The sequence below is a fragment of the Eubalaena glacialis genome, chromosome 10, assembly GCF_028564815.1.
Source record: "Eubalaena glacialis isolate mEubGla1 chromosome 10, mEubGla1.1.hap2.+ XY, whole genome shotgun sequence".
NCBI lineage: Eukaryota > Metazoa > Chordata > Mammalia > Artiodactyla > Balaenidae > Eubalaena > Eubalaena glacialis.
Window position 1 is genome coordinate 87,297,031 of NC_083725.1, and position 20,183 is coordinate 87,317,213.

The 20,183-nt window shown below is 33.7% G+C and overlaps 1 protein-coding gene across 1 annotated transcript in view; it reads left to right on the forward strand.

The window, feature by feature from the left end:
• The window catches only part of GAS2 (growth arrest specific 2), a 159,521-nt gene that overhangs the window by 49,183 nt on the left and 90,155 nt on the right, over positions 1-20,183 (forward strand). Inside the window, exon 3 of the mRNA XM_061203152.1 lies at positions 8,715-8,836. Coding sequence (XP_061059135.1) covers positions 8,715-8,836 — 122 coding nt within the window. The remainder of the gene's footprint in view (positions 1-8,714; positions 8,837-20,183) is intronic.

The window sequence follows — 20,183 nt, forward strand, 5'->3', positions numbered from 1 at the left end:
TATGGAAATGCAGGTGGTGCCCTTTGCAAGGGAGCCCAGTTAAAGGGTAAGAGAAGAAATGCAGAAGGCATCCTTCACATCCATCACTCCCCAGAAAGACCCTTCACTGTGCTATGGAGTGATATCCACCAGAAGGAAGGGCTACCTTTCATTTATACAAGGGAAGAGCATTTTTATTTATCTCCATATATAGAGGATGTCAATTTAGCCTAAACAGATGGGTTTCCTCCCTCTTTTGTGTGTTCACTAATTATTGTTATATTAGTATTTTATTAACTTTGAGCTGTTTTCAGATATGGGCTGTCACAGCATGGCAGTATAGAAGTTAAGGCACAGACTTGGAATAAACTGCCTGTGTTTGAACCCCAGATGTGCCACTTAACTAGCAATATGATCTTGGACAAGTTATTTAATCTCTCTGTTCTTTAGTTTCCTCATCTGTGAAGTGGTAATGACAGTAGGGTTGCTGTGAGATTAAATAATTAAAATATGTATACTACTTAGTGCCTGACATATCATAAACTCTATATGTGGTGGTGTTATTCCATTTATATAGTTCAGTGATATGATTAACTTGATTTGGTGGGTAAGTTCATTCATTTATTCATCAAATATTTGGGTGTACATCAGCATAATAATTATTTGAATAAAATGGACTCTGGAATCAGAATGCTTGAATTCAAATCTCAGTTCCATCACTTACTAGCTCTGTGATATTGGGCAAGTATCTGAATGCACTGTGCCTGGGTTTCGTCATCTGTGAAATACGTATAATACTAGTACCAACCTCATGGGATTGTTGGAGAATCAAGTAAGATTGTCAGCTTTAGAACAAGGTCTGGCACATAGTAATCAACTAGCTATAGTAAATATACTAGCTATTGTGTTTATAGCACAGTCTGCTAAGTGCTAGAGGGTAGGGTGGTGACTAAGAATAGACAGAGTGCCTGTTCTTACAGAGCTTGGAGTAGATTGAACAAGAAATTAATATAAATAAGTGACTGAATAAATAATTCATTAATTGGACTTGGTATAAACACTAAAAGATATAGGTTGCAATAAGAATGTAAAAACAAGGAGGTGGGAATGGGGCAACTGATGGGGAAATCCTTTTTAAGGGGTCTTATATTTAAAACTGGGATCTGAAGAATAATTAATAGCTAGCCAGACAAAGTGTGGGAAAAAAGCCTGTGTGGGAAGAATGGCATGTATGGGATAGGAAGGAGTTTGGCGCCTTAGAAGAACTGAACAAAGGCTAGTGTCAACAGTGTAGATCAAGAGGGCGAGACTGTCATGAGATTTGTTGGGGCTAGAGCGTATACTGCTTTGAAGACCATGTTAAGGAGCCTATAATTTATTGCATGCTCAACGAGGAGTCCCTGAGATGTTCCAGGCAGGGGGAAATCATGATTATGAGTATAGCCTGATTACACAGGTGTGTTCCAAGGTCCCATGACTTGTCATCAAAAGCATTTTATTTGGTGAATGTGATCATTTACAAAGTAGCTTAAGCAGTGTGAACAGCCCAACACAGCCTCAAAGAATAGAGAGTCAGTGTATGTGTAATGGAAATATCCTTGGACTAAAAGTCAGGAGACCTGGCTCCTGACTGGTGTCAGGAGACCTGGCTTCTGATTCTGGCTCTCTCACTTGGTAAACTTGCCCAAAGTCACTCAGCTATCTTTTCTGGGCTCTGTGTCCTCAACCATAAAATGAAGGGGTTGGAGTAGATGATCTCTAATGTCCATTCCAGTTCCAAAAGTCTAAGTTTCCAAGAAATCCATCTCTTGAGACCCAGTTTGAAATCATCAATATGTATAAACAAGGAGAAAACAGTTTACGTAAATGAATAATCTTTCTTTTAAAGAATAAAAAGGCTAATGTTCTTACTGCCAGTTATTGGTAACACAGAAGCAACTGATGGCTTGTGAAATTTTCTCAGAAAAGAAATCTTAAAAGAATCTCAAAATATAGTAAAGTGCCACTTTCTGTTAACTTGAATTCATAAAAGTAGGTAGATGATAGATTTCAAGTAAATATCCTCATGGTAACTCGGAAAGTAGACCAATAGCTTGAGGTTATTTAAAGTGGTAAAACATTCAGAGGTAAGAAAATATGTTATGTACTAGAATGGTGATAATAAGGAAGAGAGAAAAAATGTATGGCTATGTGACAAGATATTTTTACTACACATAATAGATACATTTAGTATTCACGTATTTTAGAAATGGAGTCATTAAAGTAAATTTTAAAACTCTTACTGGTCATTTTGTTGCCTCAGAAATATTTGCAAATTTTTATTATACAGCTCTATTTCAATTCTCCATTTTTATCTACTTGAAGGTTAGAGATATCTTGAAGGTAGTTTCAAAGTTGATCTGGTCTCTAGATAAAGTATCTGAATTTTTTGGTGAGGTGGAAATTCACATACTAAATTAAAGCTTTTAACTAGACTTTGCCATTGTAGTGTGGATCTTACTTGTGGAAAGATTTCCTATTTCTTTCTAGAAATACTTGACTAAAATGTAACTTTTTTTCCTTTTTTGCCTTTCAAAAAAAGTAGTAATGGTATTCTAAATTCAGGTATTTCTGGTCCTACATGTAAAATGTCAATTGAAAGGTAGAATTTTTTAAAGAACGCTCACTTTGTATTCAGATTTTTTGGTGGATAAAAATTATTTGATAGAGAAGAAAATTATTTCATTGGTTCATAGACCAATATTCACATTCATGCCAAATATGAAGGCATAATACTGTAATTTTCAAGTACTATATACTTACTTAATCAGTAACAATAATAGTGCTTTAGATTCCTCAGCATAAAATTAAAGCAGCAATAGCAAATTTGCAATAGCAAATTTTTAGACTAACTAAAATTTATATATTAGAATATAAAAACTATCTTATAAGTTAACTAGTTGAGTTAAATAAATTGTCATGATGGTTGGGATTTGTTTATGCGGTAGCATACCAGTCTGATTCATGAGAAAATCATCCTGTGATATTTATTGACTACTTACATATCTTTGTAGTCCAAGTATGTTTTCTATTGATAATAGTTGACACTATGGAGTTTTATGACCAACATTCAGAAAAGACAGCAAAAGAAACCTGAATCAAGAGAATCTTGCCTCTAAAACATTTCTCTGGCCATTGTCCCCTGCTATACATTAAATATACACATTTAATTTTTATTTTAAGCTTTCTGTTTTGTTATTTTTGTTCATGAACTAGCTATTGCCCACTTGTTAATTAACTATGTCCTTAGGACATATTTGAACATCAAATGATTATACAAATAAGTCTTGGAGAAAAACTTGTTACTTTGAATAAACAGCATGTAATTAAATTAACAGTCCCAGATTATAGCAACTACCCATCATTCATATAGATGAGGCACATTCTACAGATTTCATGATTGTTGAAGGACTATTGAAGACTGTTGTTGGTTTAATTTTGAAATGAATATACTAACATAGATGTTCTCAGATTGTTTATTTATTTTGTATTTCTTTAATCATTTGAAAATGATCTTTATCTTCAATTAGTATGTGTTTAATAACACTACATGAATCACATGGGAGGATAATTTTGAGAAAAGATTGTAGTTGTTAAGCATCACAGAAATTGATATTGTTCTTAAGGATTTTAGATCTTTAAGATGTAGGCATATGTGTTTGGATATATGCAGGAAATTTGAATAAATCAAAAAATGTATTACAAATCAAGTTAAGCTAAATTGATTTTACTAATATTTAGAAATGCATTATGACAGTTGATGTTATGGTGATTGTCCCTTTCTCTGACTTTCCTACATGCACATAAAGGAAAATTCAGTTGTTATATGTGTAATATGATCAATATGTAATGTTTTCCTTATTTCAGTTATTTCTAAAAAACCCTATTTTTAGCATTAGAAAGTTAAGCACCTATTTACTGGAGTTGCTGCTGTCTAATGAGTTTGGAACAGCTCTCTTTTCTTTTTTCTTAAAGTCCTTTTACTGGATACTTGTCCTGCAGACTTCTCATATTCTTGATGTAGTCAATAAAAATTTCTTAGGAAAGGTGGTGTCTTATGCTAGTTCAAAAGTTTAAAGAATCAAGTCTATGTTCACAAATTGACACCTTTCAGAGCAGTTACACCCTAATGTTTTTTACAACTTTTCCAACAGAACCAACTTTGTCTTTTCTTGATACAAATGCAGGGTAGACTCTGAATCAGTGTGGAGCAGGTGCTGATCTAGTGTTTCTGGATATAATCAATCATTTCCTATCTCACAACCTTTATATTTCAGACTTAAAACACTGACTAATTTGAGTTAAGATAGCAGATGAGTTGCTTTGAGTTCTCTAATTGGAGAAATAGACTGTGATTGAGAGGTACAGTGGAGATTGGAGTAGAGTTTGATCATATCTAGATCACCCTTATAGATAAAATATACTAGTTTTCTTATGCAATGAATCAGGCTACATAACAGAGCATGCCTGAATGCTATTCTCAGTCATTCTCCAATCATCAGCAAGGTGGCTTGCTATTCATTTCTCAGCACCACTGTCTTCAGCCCTACACTGTTTTGTTTTTTTCTGAAGGAGTTTCTAGAGAGAAAAAATCTGTAGATTTTCTACAAAGAAAAAGACAACTGCATTAGAGAGAATGCATTGTTATAGAAAATAGTCATTTGTGTATCCAGCAAATATTGATTTAACTAACCAAGAGTGGTGGCTAAAAACATAGACTCTAAACCTAGACTTCTTGGGTTAAAGAGCCAGATTCACTGTGTGAGCTTAAGCAAGTTATTTAACCTAAATACATCAATTTCATCATCTGTAAAATGGATATAAGAGAAGCACTCACTTCGCAGTTTTGTAAAAAGATTAAAAACATGAATACATGTAAAGTGCTTGGCATATAGTAAGGACTCAAATGTTAAATATCATTATTAGATGTTGCCATATCTTTAGGAAACTGAGTGTAGTACTGCTAACTTACTAGGAGGAAAACATTCTTGCCTAGCAAAATAGAAGATAAAAGGGATAATCTTTATGGAAATTATGGCAAGCCTACATTTCTGGGAGGAATACACTTGTATGTACAAGTATGTGTGTTGATTTTAGTTACCTGACAAAATATTTCACGTACATGATTATTTCATATCATTGTGTCCTCATATTTTAAGAGGAAATGACTAATCACAATATTTAACCAAACCACCTGATCTCTGTCTACTGGCAAGCTGTCAATCATGACTGAATTGATGATGTGAAGATCTAAGTTCACAATTATGAACCCAGGAAGTAAAGATATTCTTTCTAGACTTGGCTATTTTGGGTTGACCTTCAAGTCAATAATAAAGACAACCCAGTATGGGTCGGCACTCCAACGTGATTTAATTAAGTCTGTTCATTGCCCCTTCTTTCACTAAATATACCAAAAACGTGGAAAGATGGGATTGAGGAAGAAATGATTCTATGATACTAGAATCCTACTGTTTCTAGCATTTATAGTCTAATGTATCAAACCAGCTACACAATTTATATTAAAGAAGATCTGGTTCTGTCTGACAGAGATTGAACTGTGCATAACTTTTACTTGAGAAATTGTAATTAGTAATTCATAGCCTATTCTGATGGATTCGTCATGATTAAATTCAGCCAACTTTATATTCAGTTTTTTATATACTTTTGGTAATATTAATGGAATAAAGAGTATGATCATATATCATCCCATATAAGGATTATAACTGATTTCTTAAAATTATACAGTACATTTAAAATGTATATTTTATGATTCTTAATCATTGGATGGAAAATGTTACATATGAAGGTTTTAAGAAAATTCTCTGTCTTGCATTTTTCCTTCATTTGAGTCAGTACATTTCAACCATAAAGTATGTAATAGTGTCTGCTTTAGCCAAAAAAAAAAAAAAAAAATCCCACCTTTTGGAGCTATAAAGTATACAGAACTGAAAGCTGAGACCTAATATATTTTTCATTAGGTACAGATGTTCAATGTTAAATTCCTCAAGTATTCATGAAAAGCAGGATAACAAAAAATTGTTCAGGTATAATGCAGAAAAAGTAAAAATCATTCCTTTTGGTAAATTGCTAATGACTTTTTAATGAAAGCCATTTTTCTTTTTATAATTTACAAGTTCTTTTAAATTTATTGTAATCATCTCATCACTTGACATTATGAATAGAATCTTTAAATTTTCAAGTAGCTTAATGAAATAATACCTAAAGACCTCTTCCAAATGTAGAAAATCTTATAAGTAATTTATAAAGGAATCATTCAACAGTTTAGGTAAAGTTTACCTTCTTTACCTTGAAATGTAATTGATAATTTAAAAAATACTTCTAATATTTATTTTTATGCTTGTTTGTAAATAACTTTCTTATTATCATTAGAAAATACAAGCCAATATGGTGAATGCATAATACAAATTCTGTTGTGCTGGCTTTTTTGTATCTTGAGACTATTACTTTAATTCCTTAATTTAGTTGAGCTGCATACAATTTTGAAATAATAATAGCTCTGTATAGGCTACCTCTGTGGTGAGTACTTAGAGCTACTGATGTTTTGCCACCTGCAGAAGTCATTATCCTAACTGAGGGCTAAAATGTGAACTATCCAGTAGGGAAAAAAGAACATAAAAAAAGTAATTCTTTTTCCTCCTTCACCTGCCCTTCCCCCCAAACTGTAAAAAAATCATTTCAAACAGATGTTTCTTAAAAACCAAATATATTAGATATTGTGAGTTTAACTTTAAGCCAGTAGTATATCTGTTGTTCCAGTTGGTTTACATTTATCTTAAGTGTTCATGGAATTGAGCTGCATGCATTTTTCTTAAGATAAAAGGTAATCCTATGACTCTCAGTATAAAACTTTAAAATACCTCCTTTTTTTCTTTTTGCTTTAACAACTACTTTTCACAGAAATAATACCCAACACTTTCTCAAAGTTTTCCAAGAGTTTGTTTCTTCATTTGTCAATTCACGTGCTCACTGAACATGTTTACTGGGTGCCTTCTATGTAAGTAACATTATGCTTACCTCTGTAGTAACACACACAAAAAACAATATACCTCAAGAGGTTTCTAATGTACTGGTGATGACAGGAACTTTGTACAAAGCATGTTATTAGCCATAGAAGAAGTTTGATGAGTGCCAGAGTGAGTGATACTCCTGAGTATGACCATATAGGAAGGAGATTGACGTACACTGGGAGAATCTCTTTCTGGATTTCTGATTAAAGGGAAAGTAGAACGTGGCCAGGCAGATAGAAGATAGGGGGCTGTTACAGGAAGGGGCCATGCCTGGGCCAAGGCATGGGAGTGGAAATGGGAAGATCCGCCCATGGAACTGGGAAGGCAGGGTGCAGACCAAGGAGCAGGGTGTAAGCAAGTTAGGGTAGAAAGTTGGATTAGCGGCATATGAGAGGACTTTGGATATTGGGTTAAAGTGGGTTTGTTTCATCTTTTACGTAGAGGAGAAGATTAGGGACTATGCAATAAAGATGAAGATTGGCTCAGTGAGGGTGGCGTTTAGCAATATTAATTTTAGCAGTGATTATGGTATGTTCTGGAGGCAGACGTTGAGGATACGAGGACTAGCCATTGTTCTTGCTGCTAGAGTTTAGGTATCAGATCATGAATTTTTTTAATTAAGATTATGGTTCTAGAAACAGAAGGAAGCATGAATCTACAGGACTTGTGACTAATAAGTTATAGGAAATTAAGACAGGGAAATAAAATATTCTGAAACTTAGAGAATTACAATACCAGGAAAAGGAGAGAGCTTAGGGAAAGGAGTTTTGAGGAACATACAAAAAAGAAATTAATGATTTTATAGAGCCTGGGAGGTGGGGAATGGAGCCATCGGGAGTGATAGTTAAAGGGTACAGTTTCTTTGGGGAGTGATAAAAAGGTACTAACATTGACTGTGGTGGTAATTGCACAACTCTGTGTATATACTAAAAGTCATTGAATTATACACTTGAAAGAGGTGAATTGTAAGGGATGTGAATTATATCCCAATAAAGCTGTTACAAAGTAAAAGAAAAAAAGAAGAAAGAAAATATACTTTGGGAGCATATAAGAAAGAAGAAAAATAACTTTTAACCAATAAAATGTCAGGGATGGACAACTGTGAATCACGTTCATAAGAGCAGTAATTGAAGCTGTGAGTGGTTGTGAGGAGACCAAAAAAAAGCAGAGAGATCTGAACCTAATAATTCCACAGTTCAAGCACTGCATCAGGAAGGGGAAGAGTGGTTAGAGGGGTAGTGTTTCCTTATAGAGAGTTTCTTACTTGCATTAATTTTACCTGTATTATCTTCATCAGGAAAACAAACTCAATGGAATTTAGAGATGTGGTTTTATGCATTGGCCACACTCTTAAAATTGCCAATGGTGGTTGATTTTTGATATACTATGGCTCTATTTTATATTAAAGGGGAACTATGGAGTTCTTGTGATGAGACATATACACAACACAAAATACCAGTTTTGCTTTATGCTCTTGCCTTACAGGCCAAAGTAACTGAAACACATAAAATTCCAAAGAAACCATTCTTTCCAGTGATTTCCTATCTCAGATACGTAACTCAGCTAGAATTGGAATTTTGGTGATAAAAACTGCATATGTTGGCATGAATGTCACATTTGGGTTGGGGAATGATTGTGTTTTTATAATGCTTCTTTTTGTTATTGCAGGGAAGGAGATTACAGCAGAAACTTTTATGGAGAAATTGGATAATGGTGCCTTGCTCTGTCGACTTGCAGAAACTGTGCAGGAGAAATTCAAAGAGAGCATGGATGCTAACAAGCCCGCCAAGGTAAAAGATCCCAAAGCAAAATCAGTCGCTGGCAGATGGTGGATTACATTTGTAGTAGCTTATGAATTGAGTTTGAGGATTTTGTTGTGAATGGATGCATTAAGTCCTCTATTAACAATGAAACACAGAGGGTGCTTTTTAATTAGGTAACGTGTTATTTGCACTCTAATTACATACATTACCTAACCCTTTCAATAAGTCTAATTAAATGAAGGTTATGGAAGTTGATGGTATTAATACAAAACAAATGCTGTATATAAACTGGTTGAATCTGATATATTGATTAAAATTTTAACAGAGAAATAACTTATGTCATCAGGCAACGAACAAAATCTGGCCAAGAAAGATTTACTGAATAGGTCTTTGTTTCCAGATAGATTATTATGGCCGAATACTGGAACAAAATATCTGGAGTGTGTAATATTTTGCTCCTTTTAAGTAAGTAGTATATTGAACTAAGTAACTTTGAACAAATTATTTTCTTTCTGGCTGCTCATATTTCCTTTCTGCACATTGTTCTAATATTTTTCCTGGTTATTATAAACACATAATAAAAGTGTGGTGTTTGATATTTTTTGAAAGGAACAAGGTAGATGACACTTTTCTTAATTTTATTTCTTTTTACTTTTCTTAATTTTAGACAGAGAAGAAAAAGAGGTAAGCAAAATGAGGTTAAAATATTGTTGAAGACAGCTTAAAAGAAAAAGGAAAAGCTGTTAAACTTTCTGCAACTCTGGCAAAAAAAAAAGTAGAACTGATTATTTATGTCAAATTTCTTTATGATTACCGAACTAAAGTCTGAACAAAAGATAAAGCTCCTTGAAACAATGGGTTTCTTTTTATAGCGTTGTAGTTAGTTTGGGGATAATATTTTATATCGCTCTGTAAAGTATTACATAACATACAAAGCCTCTTCATTTTTTTTTCCATCTTAAAAACAGGACAGGAATAATGACGCAGACATAGAGAATGGACTTGAGGACACGGGGAGGGGGAAGGGGAAGCTGGGACGAAGTGAGAGAGTGGCACAGACATATATACACTACCAAATGTAAAATAGATAGCTAGTGGGAAGCAGCCACATAGCACAGGGAGATCAGCTTGGTGCTTTGTGACCACCTACAGGGGTGGGATAGAGAGGAGATATGGGGATATATGTATATGTATAGCTGATTCACTTTGTTATAAAGCAGAAACTAACACACCATTGTAAAGCAATTATACTCCAATAGAGATGTTTTTAAAAAATTAAAAAATTAAAAAATTTTTGAAATAAAAAAATAAAAGCAGCTCTGTGAAAATGTTAATTAACTCAGTGGCTCCCAAACCTTGCTGTGCAGAGGAATCACCTGAAGATCTTTAAAAACTATGGGGCCTGGCTCCTTTACCTGAACATTCTGGTTTAATCCCTATGGAGAAGGACCTGGGGATTGGGATGTCTAAAAAGCTCTGCAGGTGAATCTGATGTGCAGCAAAGTTTGGGAACCACTGAGTTCATTTTTTTTTTCCTGCATTTAGATGCAGACTAAATGATTTATGAACGATCACGCAGCTAGTAAGTGACAGAGCAAGAACTTGACGTAGACGTCCTCTTTCCAAGTCTAATGCTCTCTCACTTTGGTTCACTATGCGTAGCTTAGACACGAAGAGATCGCTTATGAAAATGCAGACAATGTTAGGACTGTTAGGAAACTGATTTTTCTTCTGCTGTGTCTTCCATTGTAATGTAACTGGCTTTTACTTCAGTTCACTAATGAGAAAACATAATGCATAGTAGGAGGACAATTTGCATAGAAAATTCACTCTAAAATAATTAACAGAGGGAAAAAAAAGGGTTGTGACCAGATTTTTGAAAGCATTATCTTAATATTGTATAGGTCCTGCAACCTCTATTTGTATTATTTATTGTTGAGGAAAGAGAGCTCATTGCCTCCATATTAAGATCTTGAATCCTTCCTAGTAACAAAGAATAAACAACTCTACTAAGGCACAGTTTTCTGATTTTGTTTATTTTGTCAACTTTTGCTTTTTAAAACAGAAGTTAAGATCCCTGAATAGAATTATAAGACTGTCAAGTGTAAGACAGCCCACAAAGCACTAGTCTATTGCATAAAGGCTTTGATGTTGAACACATTTTGCTTGGGTTCGAGTTTTATTATTTATTGAGTGGATGTGTCTGAGCCTTAGTTTTCTTATCTTTAAAATAAGATTAATAATTATGCATCTATGCCTGCCAAAGAGCATTACACAAAAAAGACTATTGGTAAATATTACCTCTCTTATGCATTTGAGTTAAGAGATCCTGATGAGAATTTTAGATTAACTAGAGGAAACTAGAAGAAAAAAGTAAGTACCTTGTAAAAGTTTATAGTTAATGTGATAGCTACTATATGCAAATATATGTATTGATACATTTGCCCCAAATCTCCATAGTAATATGTAATATTGAGGATAGGTATGAGTGAGGAGTTTGCTTGCTGTTTCCTTTGACACATTTATTTCCAATTATATTAGTTTTATAATAAAACTGTAAAACATAAAAAGAAACAAAGGAAATTTTCCTTTCAAAGTGAGTAAAACTACAGCAAGGTTTTATTAAACTTGAAGTACTTTCTTGACCCTAAGCCATTTGTTTAATTGAATAAAAAACTCAAGTAATATTTTGATTATGATAAATGTTTTAGTATATAAATTCAACCATCATTATTAAACAAGTGTAGGTTTAAAAAAACCCACTATGACCTAACTTTCAATGCTCAAAAAATCAGATTTACTCTGAGTTAGAAGTTGACACAATTACTCTTGACTAAATTGCCTTCTGTGTCCTTGGCAAAATTCATATATTTCCCAACTTACTTCCAGTGCAGCTTAAATCAAAATAGCATGTGCTTAACTTTATGAAAAATGCAAAGACAGCTAGTTTTTCTTTTTTGCATTTTATGAGAAATTTTTCAAAAGATGAAAAGCCAAATGGCTAATATCTTCATGGCTATTATTGTTCATAAATATAATTTTCTCAAGAGTCATGGTCTTCAGTCCATCTTTGTCTATAAACAGAAATCGCTGTTATATGATATTCTACAATATTTTGTTATTATTAAATCTAAATTTAAACCAGAATAGATTTTCTAAGACCCACGTAGTTGGGTTTACATTGACTATTTCCTTTAGGAAAAAAGGAGACTTTCAAATTGGAGGTTACAATATTAAGATCACAATATTGTTTGCTTACGTGTGTATGTAAGTAATTATTTTCCACCTGGACATTTTGAAATTTAGGGACAACAGTGGTGAAGATAGATGAGTTGGCCAATTACTTTGCTGAATTAGTGAAACTGTTACGTTTAGAAAGATGTTAAAACAAAATTACTTTAAAAAAAAATCAACGGCAAACTTGATCTCATCTAAAGTCACGTTATAGGAAGTCCTTTGTAATTCTTTTCCAGCTGCTTAAATCTCATATTCTTGTTCTCATAGCAATATTTTTACTTTTCCTGATTGATAGTTAATTTGGGGATTTTACAGCTGTGTAAATACTTTAGAGCGAGTAAGTTATGTCTGGTATGTGTGAAGTATGTCTGTGTTAAGAGTGATTTAAACACTATTAATATTTGCAAGTAAATTTAATAAATATGTTAGATAGTTTACATATTTAATATTTTTGTTATAAATGCATGACTCATAGCCTGTTCTGACTTGATAAAATACCCTGAATGAAAATAAATTATATCCTATGATTCTTTCTTTCCAAGCATCAATGGATCAATTTAAAAAATAGCCTCTCTATGTTTTTAGCTTTAAGTAGTTAATCTTAGCCTGTGCATTTTCTCATTTTGCATGGAAGCAATGCAGAGATTTCACAGAGTTAGGCCATAGTTGGGTTACAAGTTCTTGAGACCAGAGTGCAGCAATTTAATGTGTAGTTTGATTTTGATTACTTTATACGTACCATAATACAATCAATTTATTACAAATATAAATGTTAATATTCCCAGAGCTGAGGAACTTTAAAGGCAAAAATCTAAACTATTAATCTTTCCAATATCCTATTGGGATGAGAAAACCAAAACAAGTGATAAGTTCAAGGTTAGGTTTTATGCCTTTTGACCCTTAGTTACTTGGCATCGCCAATCAAAATAATTGTTACATTGTTGTATGAACTTTCATATCCTGGTCTAGAGAGTTCACTTGCTATTGTATAATTACTCTGTTCTTTTTCCCAATCATGACTTGCTGATTTGTATACACGATTTTCTGAACCACTGGGGCATCAACATGGTGCAAAATACTCAAAGGATTCAACCTCTCTTTTTCTCCTAACATTCCTATCTGTTTGTCTCATTTATCTTAAGAGTCTCTACCCCAGACATCAGAGTTTCCCTGGGTTCAGAGTTTCCTTTGACTTCAAAGAGCTCTGGGTGGTTAGATCAGGTTTGAAGTACATGAAGGGAAAAGAAAAAAAAAAAAAAAAGAAGTTCTGTTACTTAGTAGAATGCTACATTATGCTCTAAGGAAGGAACTGAACATTCACCGTCTAAATGTAGAATCCAGCCCTTGTTCGTGGGAAAGAACATCCTAGTCAGATAGAAGGCCCATAGTATGTTTGCCCATCAAGAAAACCTAGTTCTCTGAGCTGTGAGATAGCAATACCTCAGGATGTTGTGCCATCCAGGAATTAAATAAGACATAAAGATCAGAGTTTTTCCCCTCAAAAATTTTGTTGAGAGAACATCTTACCAAGATTAAATTCAGAGAAATCCAGAAATGTGTGTGTACTGCTGGTGTCTCTGACAGAACAAGAAAGTATGGTAGAAGTGGTAAAAGGTTTTTCTTGAAAAGAAAATCTCAGCTGTGATTAATCTACAGGTGTTTGTATCTAGCTATACAGCTAAAATAATAGTATATTCCTTAAGAAATCCATGATTTTGAAATGCAAATGTGTTGCCAAGATTAAACCAACAGAGTGAATCATGATGAGAGGGAGGGAATATAGGTGGAATGATATGGAAATAAATGATTTTTTTGATGGGTTATTTCTCTGCCTGGGATTGAGGAGAGATGAAAAAAATAGGAAAGTTAGTGATAAAGTCCAATTCCTAGGAATTAAAAGAAATAAATATAAATATCTTCAAGTTTTAAATATATTAAAATAAATTATTCCCCATTATAAAATTAAATTCTCTTGTCCCGACTTCTCTAGCTCAGAGACAATGAAATGTCTTGGTTAATGTTTTTTATCATTGGCAGTTTTTTCTGTTCTATACCATATTACAGGGATATACCTAAATGGGGCTTAAACGCTATAGCAGTAAATGTTAGTGTATAATGTAGAATGATATAAAAAGGTTCTTGACTTTTTTTTCACCCTTTGTCAGCTAGTCATAGGGGACTTGATATGGACTCTATGTGCAGGCTGAGAAAAAAAAGGAGTGTGAAAAGTGAGCAGGATAGGAAGTGAATGATGTGCTTGTGGAATTTACCTGGATCGTCAGGACTGATTGAACTAATTCCATAGGTTACACTTCTACTCCATGATAGAGTGTTGCTGGGCACAACTAAAAATATGGTCAAGTTAATTATCTGGAGCTAAGTTCATTATAAACTGTTCAAGTTTCATGGTCATTAGTATCCCGAGACAGGGAATCAACCTCCATCAAACAACCATAGCAAGCTAGGAACACTTACATGATATCCTTTACAAAAAAGGCAATGTTCCTACATGGCCTCCACTACTGGCCCCAGAAAATTTACTTAGTTGGCAAAGCCCCCTTCCTGGATTCTCATAGGATTTATCTTACACCCACTAGAATGCGTGTGTTTTATGAAGTCATCTAGTTTGCCTACTATTCCTGCTCTTCAATATCAAATCAGCAAAATATCATGATATAGTAGAAGAGTTTGGTATTTTGTGGGATGTTGAAATCCCCCTAGTCCCTGTAGGTTATGTCACAGAGCTGGAGCTGATATGCAGGATAGTAAGTGTTCTGTTATTTTTGTCAAGTATATGTAAACTGCTTCTGGAGTTTTCTATTTATTAGGATTAAGAAAATTGCATCTTCCATATCAGTAGATGCATGCCAAGTACCAGGATATTTGTTTATATACTTCAATGAAAAGACCACATCTGGAACAACTATGATTGAAACTGTTACTTCATTATAATTTCCCCACTGTTCTTTGCGTCCCATCTGTCTTATATATGGCCTTGAGTGGAATGGAGATATGATGGAAATTACTTTCTTTGCAATGTTCGAGTCATTGATAGTAGTGTGAATCTCTGATTTTTTTAAAATTGTGATATTTTATTTGGTCCTTCTGTCAAATATGAATTTATTCCCTGTATCAGGTAATAAAAATTCTGACAGTTGCTGAGAATATCCATGCCAAATACACATTCAGGAAGGCACAATAGTCATAGTGTAATGTGGATTTAGGTCATATATCTATCTATCACCTGATCCCCACAAGGCATTTCCCTTTCCCTAATGCATAGTAAACAGTTGAGGTCTCTTTTATAAGAAGGAAGCTTTACAGTAAAGACTTGAGATCAGCACTCCTTTCATTCACTGGGCTCAGGGTCTACAAATTGTCTCTCATCTGTCAGAGCACCTGTACCCTATTGTTATATTTAGTTGTTTTCTTGTCTTGTTCTTTCTTTACTCCTTTACTAGACTCTAAGATCCGTGAGGACATGGCTTTTGTTTTATTCACATATAGGTCCATCATAATAGCTGGCATATAGGTGCTCAGTTGACATGTTTTGGATGAATAAATAAATGAATGAGTGAATAAATGGACCAATGCAGACATTTACTTGTAGACCCAAATGTTGTTATGAAACGATTTTTAATCCTGAAGACTTTTATTCTTATCGAGTTGGAAATTCCTCCCTCTGCTGGTTTTGCTTAGCTCAGAAGTCTTTGATGTGCAAAATCATATGGAACAAAGTTGACTTTTTAAGTAATGGAGAAAACAGATTAGAGAATTTTAGGGTGGTGCAGGGGAAGAACAAGGATCTAAGGACATTAAAAGTACTGACAAGAGACTGGCTGAAGCAATAGACCGTGGAGGTCTAAACTAGTTAGTAAATGAATGTTGGAGGAGGTCGGTCATTTAGGTAATTGTAGATGTTATTAGATAGTCACATGATACATTTATTATTTGAGTTCAGAGCATTATCTAAAGGTAAAAAAATGATGATAGAAATGATCATATTAATATCCAAATGTCTTATTTAGTTTGGGGACTACTTTTCAAGGCCTGTTTGTAATGTTTGCCATAGTTCCTGTAAAATAAGGATGAGATGAGTGATAACCAGTAGTTTTATGAATTTGCTCACCATTGAGAATTAGGAAGAAGAATAATTGTAGGCCTTTCATGGAATAGGTTCTCAAGAGATAGTTTTGACCTGAAATGAGGTATTGTTACAGCAATTAAGGGTTGTGTTTTTCAATTACTGAAGGAGCCATAAAGATAGAATCACCATGTTTCTTTCTTTTCTTTTTTTACATCTTTTTCCCAGTAACTGCCTCTTTTGCCCAGTAAAATAGTTGGTGAGTGAAATGGGAATATAAGAACTATTGTTTCTTCTCAGTCCCTAATTAGTCATCTACCAAAACACTATGTAACAACCAAGGTAAAAGTACAGTTTCTGTAAAACTGCAGGAGGGAATCAGAGAATTCCAGTGTTTAGGAACATGAGCAATAAATACTGCTATTAGCTTTCCAAAAAACGTGTTATTTTATTCACCAGTGGATAGCTCAAAAAGAAAATTTAAAAAGTCATAAAGGGTAACAAGTTCATCATTTTATCAATCTTTAATAATATAGAATATTATGAACTACAAATATTTCATGATAATTGAGTCCTACTTATACATGTCATTTTGAAATTTGATAGATGATTGATGAGTATATGCTAGGAACAGGAGATGATGTTATTTACTCTGTATATTTATGTGCATACCTGTTGGTGGTGAGAAAGGGTATGACAAAGACACAGTCTACTCAAGGAATTTACTCTCTATCAGGGAGAATATATGTATGTGGTAGTACATAGATGTTCAGATCAAGCATACAAAATGATTTGGAAGAAAGGAATTTTAAGCAGTCACAGATTAAAAAAGAGAAAGGCAATATTTTATTATGTGGCTAAATTTAGAATAGAACTTAAAACATATAGTAAAATATACTGAAAAGTTTTCATACACATAGTTTTTAAAACATTATTTTGAGTATGTCTCATCTAATTCCTAGATCAAAAGTATACAAATTAAAAATAATACCTGCTTTGTAAAATAATGGCTGTACACACACTGGAATGCCCAGTGTGCACTTATATGGGCCTATTGCAATGGTTTTTAAGTGGATTTCAGTACATTCATTTGACCATGTCTAGTACCCATACATTATTACGTTGTTTAATCTTACTTTTTATTACTACAAAGTCAGAATCTAAATTATTCTCATTTGATTGTTCTCAATGAATCATAGAAGAATTGCCAGTCTTCCTCTTATTGTATAATTCTTTTGGTGGGTGGTGAAGAAAGCCAGTGTCTAGAAAGGCAGGCTGAGGTTCTTTGGGAAAATTACTAAAAACAGTATAAAGTTGGTTCAATTATCTGTAGATGGAATTAGAAGTTCAACTACATTTTGGCTTTACATACTTATAATTATTTGGACAAGTGTATAGATCCTTGTATAGCCAAATGAAAAATAACCATGTGCAAAGCATAGAATTAATCTTTGTGACAAGCACTCATGTTTGAGTCAGCTTTTTACGTAAAAGAAGCAAATGACAAGAATCAGAATTATTTCAGAATTTCCCTCAAATTGCAAGAGAGTAAAATAAATTTTATTATTATTATGTTTACCTTCTTTCTTACTTGTTGTAGACCAGTAGCTGCTGACCTTTTTACATGAGCAAAAGCAAGTCATTTTTTTCCCCAAGTTCTCATGTTCTTTTCACATTGGAGTTTGTTTCTGATGAGCTCTTTGTGCTAAGAGATGTGAGAGAGGGTATTTCTAGCCCTATTCTAATGCTCTGCTGAGAATCCCCAAAATCCAGAGTGAGGGGGAGAAGGGGAAAGGCCAGGTGGCAGCATTTAATCTAGAAATTTGCCAAGTTTCAGAGCCTACAAGTTTATGTGGATCTGCTGACAAAGGACTCTCCTTCAAAAGTGTTTTTGAAAACTGTTTCAAAAGTTCAAAGTGTAAGCTATTGTTTAGTAGTGTAAATGTTGGCTGCATTAAAGACATATGAAACATAAGACTAAAAATAAAACATGTTGAATTGAAATTCCAGAAAACGTGAAAAAAATTAAAACAAATTCTGGATTTGAAGAAGGAGGCTCACACACACACACACATGCAAACACACACACACACATTTTTCATCTACATGATTTCATAGCACCAGAACACTGCCCCCTGAGTATAAAAGCAAACCTGATCAAATTTTTCCATGATGACATCATCTCTTCCCCTTACACACTTACATACTGCATTTAACTGCATGCAGGCACATGGGCAAGACAAGACTGTAAAAGGAGTATAACTGGGGAAGTGTTTTCATGATATTTGATAGCACTAATTGTGGTCACTGCTGTTTCAAAGCTCTGTGGATATAGAATATTATGTCAAGGAAAGTCACTCTCACCACATGGAAAATAGAAAATTTTAAAATGAGCTGTTACTAAATGCTTTGGAGGAATTCTGGTCATTTAAACAAATCAATAATGATTATGCATGCCATTTCTTAATGAAGAACATTCACAGATTTTATAACAAGAGCCTTTTTTAAGGGACTGAAAATCAGGGGAAAAGAGTTTCTTTTTAATTTAAACATGTCTAGGGATTGCTTGGTGATTTAAAATATAAGTGCTCACCATATTGATGTGTGTGTGGTCCAAGGTATGTGGTACTGGTATATTACAGGCTAATGGCATAATGTTTTTTAGATGAGGTAATTGAGTTTACAGTATATAGAGCTTTTCAACTGTATCTTAAGCTTTTAGGGGCTGACTACATGAATACCTTCTATTGTTTCACTTAGCAGTTTGAAAATGCATTACATATCATTCATGAAGCTGTCTAGTATGTATTTGAAGTTTATACTACTTGGCTAGTCATGTCTAATTTCACACCAGTATGGGCTGCTTGCCTAATGAATGCCTTGCTAGCATCACTGCTCCATATAAGAAATAATGTAGCAATCCATGTGTACATTTACATATGTATAAATATACATGTATAAATTATATTATAAATTATTATAATTTATATTGGTATAATATAATTATATTAATTTATTTATTTATTATGTTAATAATTTAATAAGAGCAACAGCACCACATTTTATTCTATTTGTCATATTTGCTATATTTAACATTGTTTAAAGATTGAAACATAAATGTCTGCTCTTTTTCTCAGACTAAATGAATACCATGTGATATGATAATAAAGCAAACATTTACTAAGTACTTACTCTAGGTCAGTAAGTAAGCTTTTTACATGGATTAAATCATCAGATAATTTAAAACTTAAGTCATATCATGTCAACTCCTAGCTCAAAATTCTCCAATGGCACCTTGACTCACTTGCAGTAAAAGCCCAAAATCTTTCTAACAGTCTATAAGCACTATGTGCTCTGTTCCCCAGCTATCTATCTGGTATAATTTCCTATGACTTTCCCCTCACCCCACTTTGCTGCAGCCATACTAGCTTCTTTGCTGTTCTTTGAACCCAACAAGCAGGTTCCACCCACCACAGGGCCTTTGCACTTGCTTTTCTAGCTTCTTAGGGTAGTCCTTCCTCACATGTATGTATGACTTGTTCCTCACTCCCTTCACATCTCTGTTCAAATGTCATCTCTTGGCTGAGGCCATTCCTAACCACCCTATATAGAGTATCATTTAAAGATGCTGTTCTAGATTTTTCAACAAATAGATACTTATTGAGTGATAACTGTGTTCAAGATGCTGATAACTAAAAAGAAGAAAAGTAAAGCATTACTGTCACCTCTCAAAGGGCTTATAGTCTAGTTAAGAAAATAAAATATGAACATATAAAAATGCAGATATCAATGGTAAGTGCTCAATTAATGATATATACCAATGGTTCTCAAACTTTGTATCACCATAACATATATTACATTGATGACATTTTATCAATTATTCAATAAATATTTATTGGACACCTAACATATGCAGGACAAGGTAACTTGTGGAGTAGCAGGGAAGAGAGAATAACTTTAAGCTAATAATGAAGTCAACAGTGAATTACAGCTGTGTTATGACTAAGTATGGGAAAGTCCAAGTACATGAGTAAGTAAGAGGAAGACCTAACT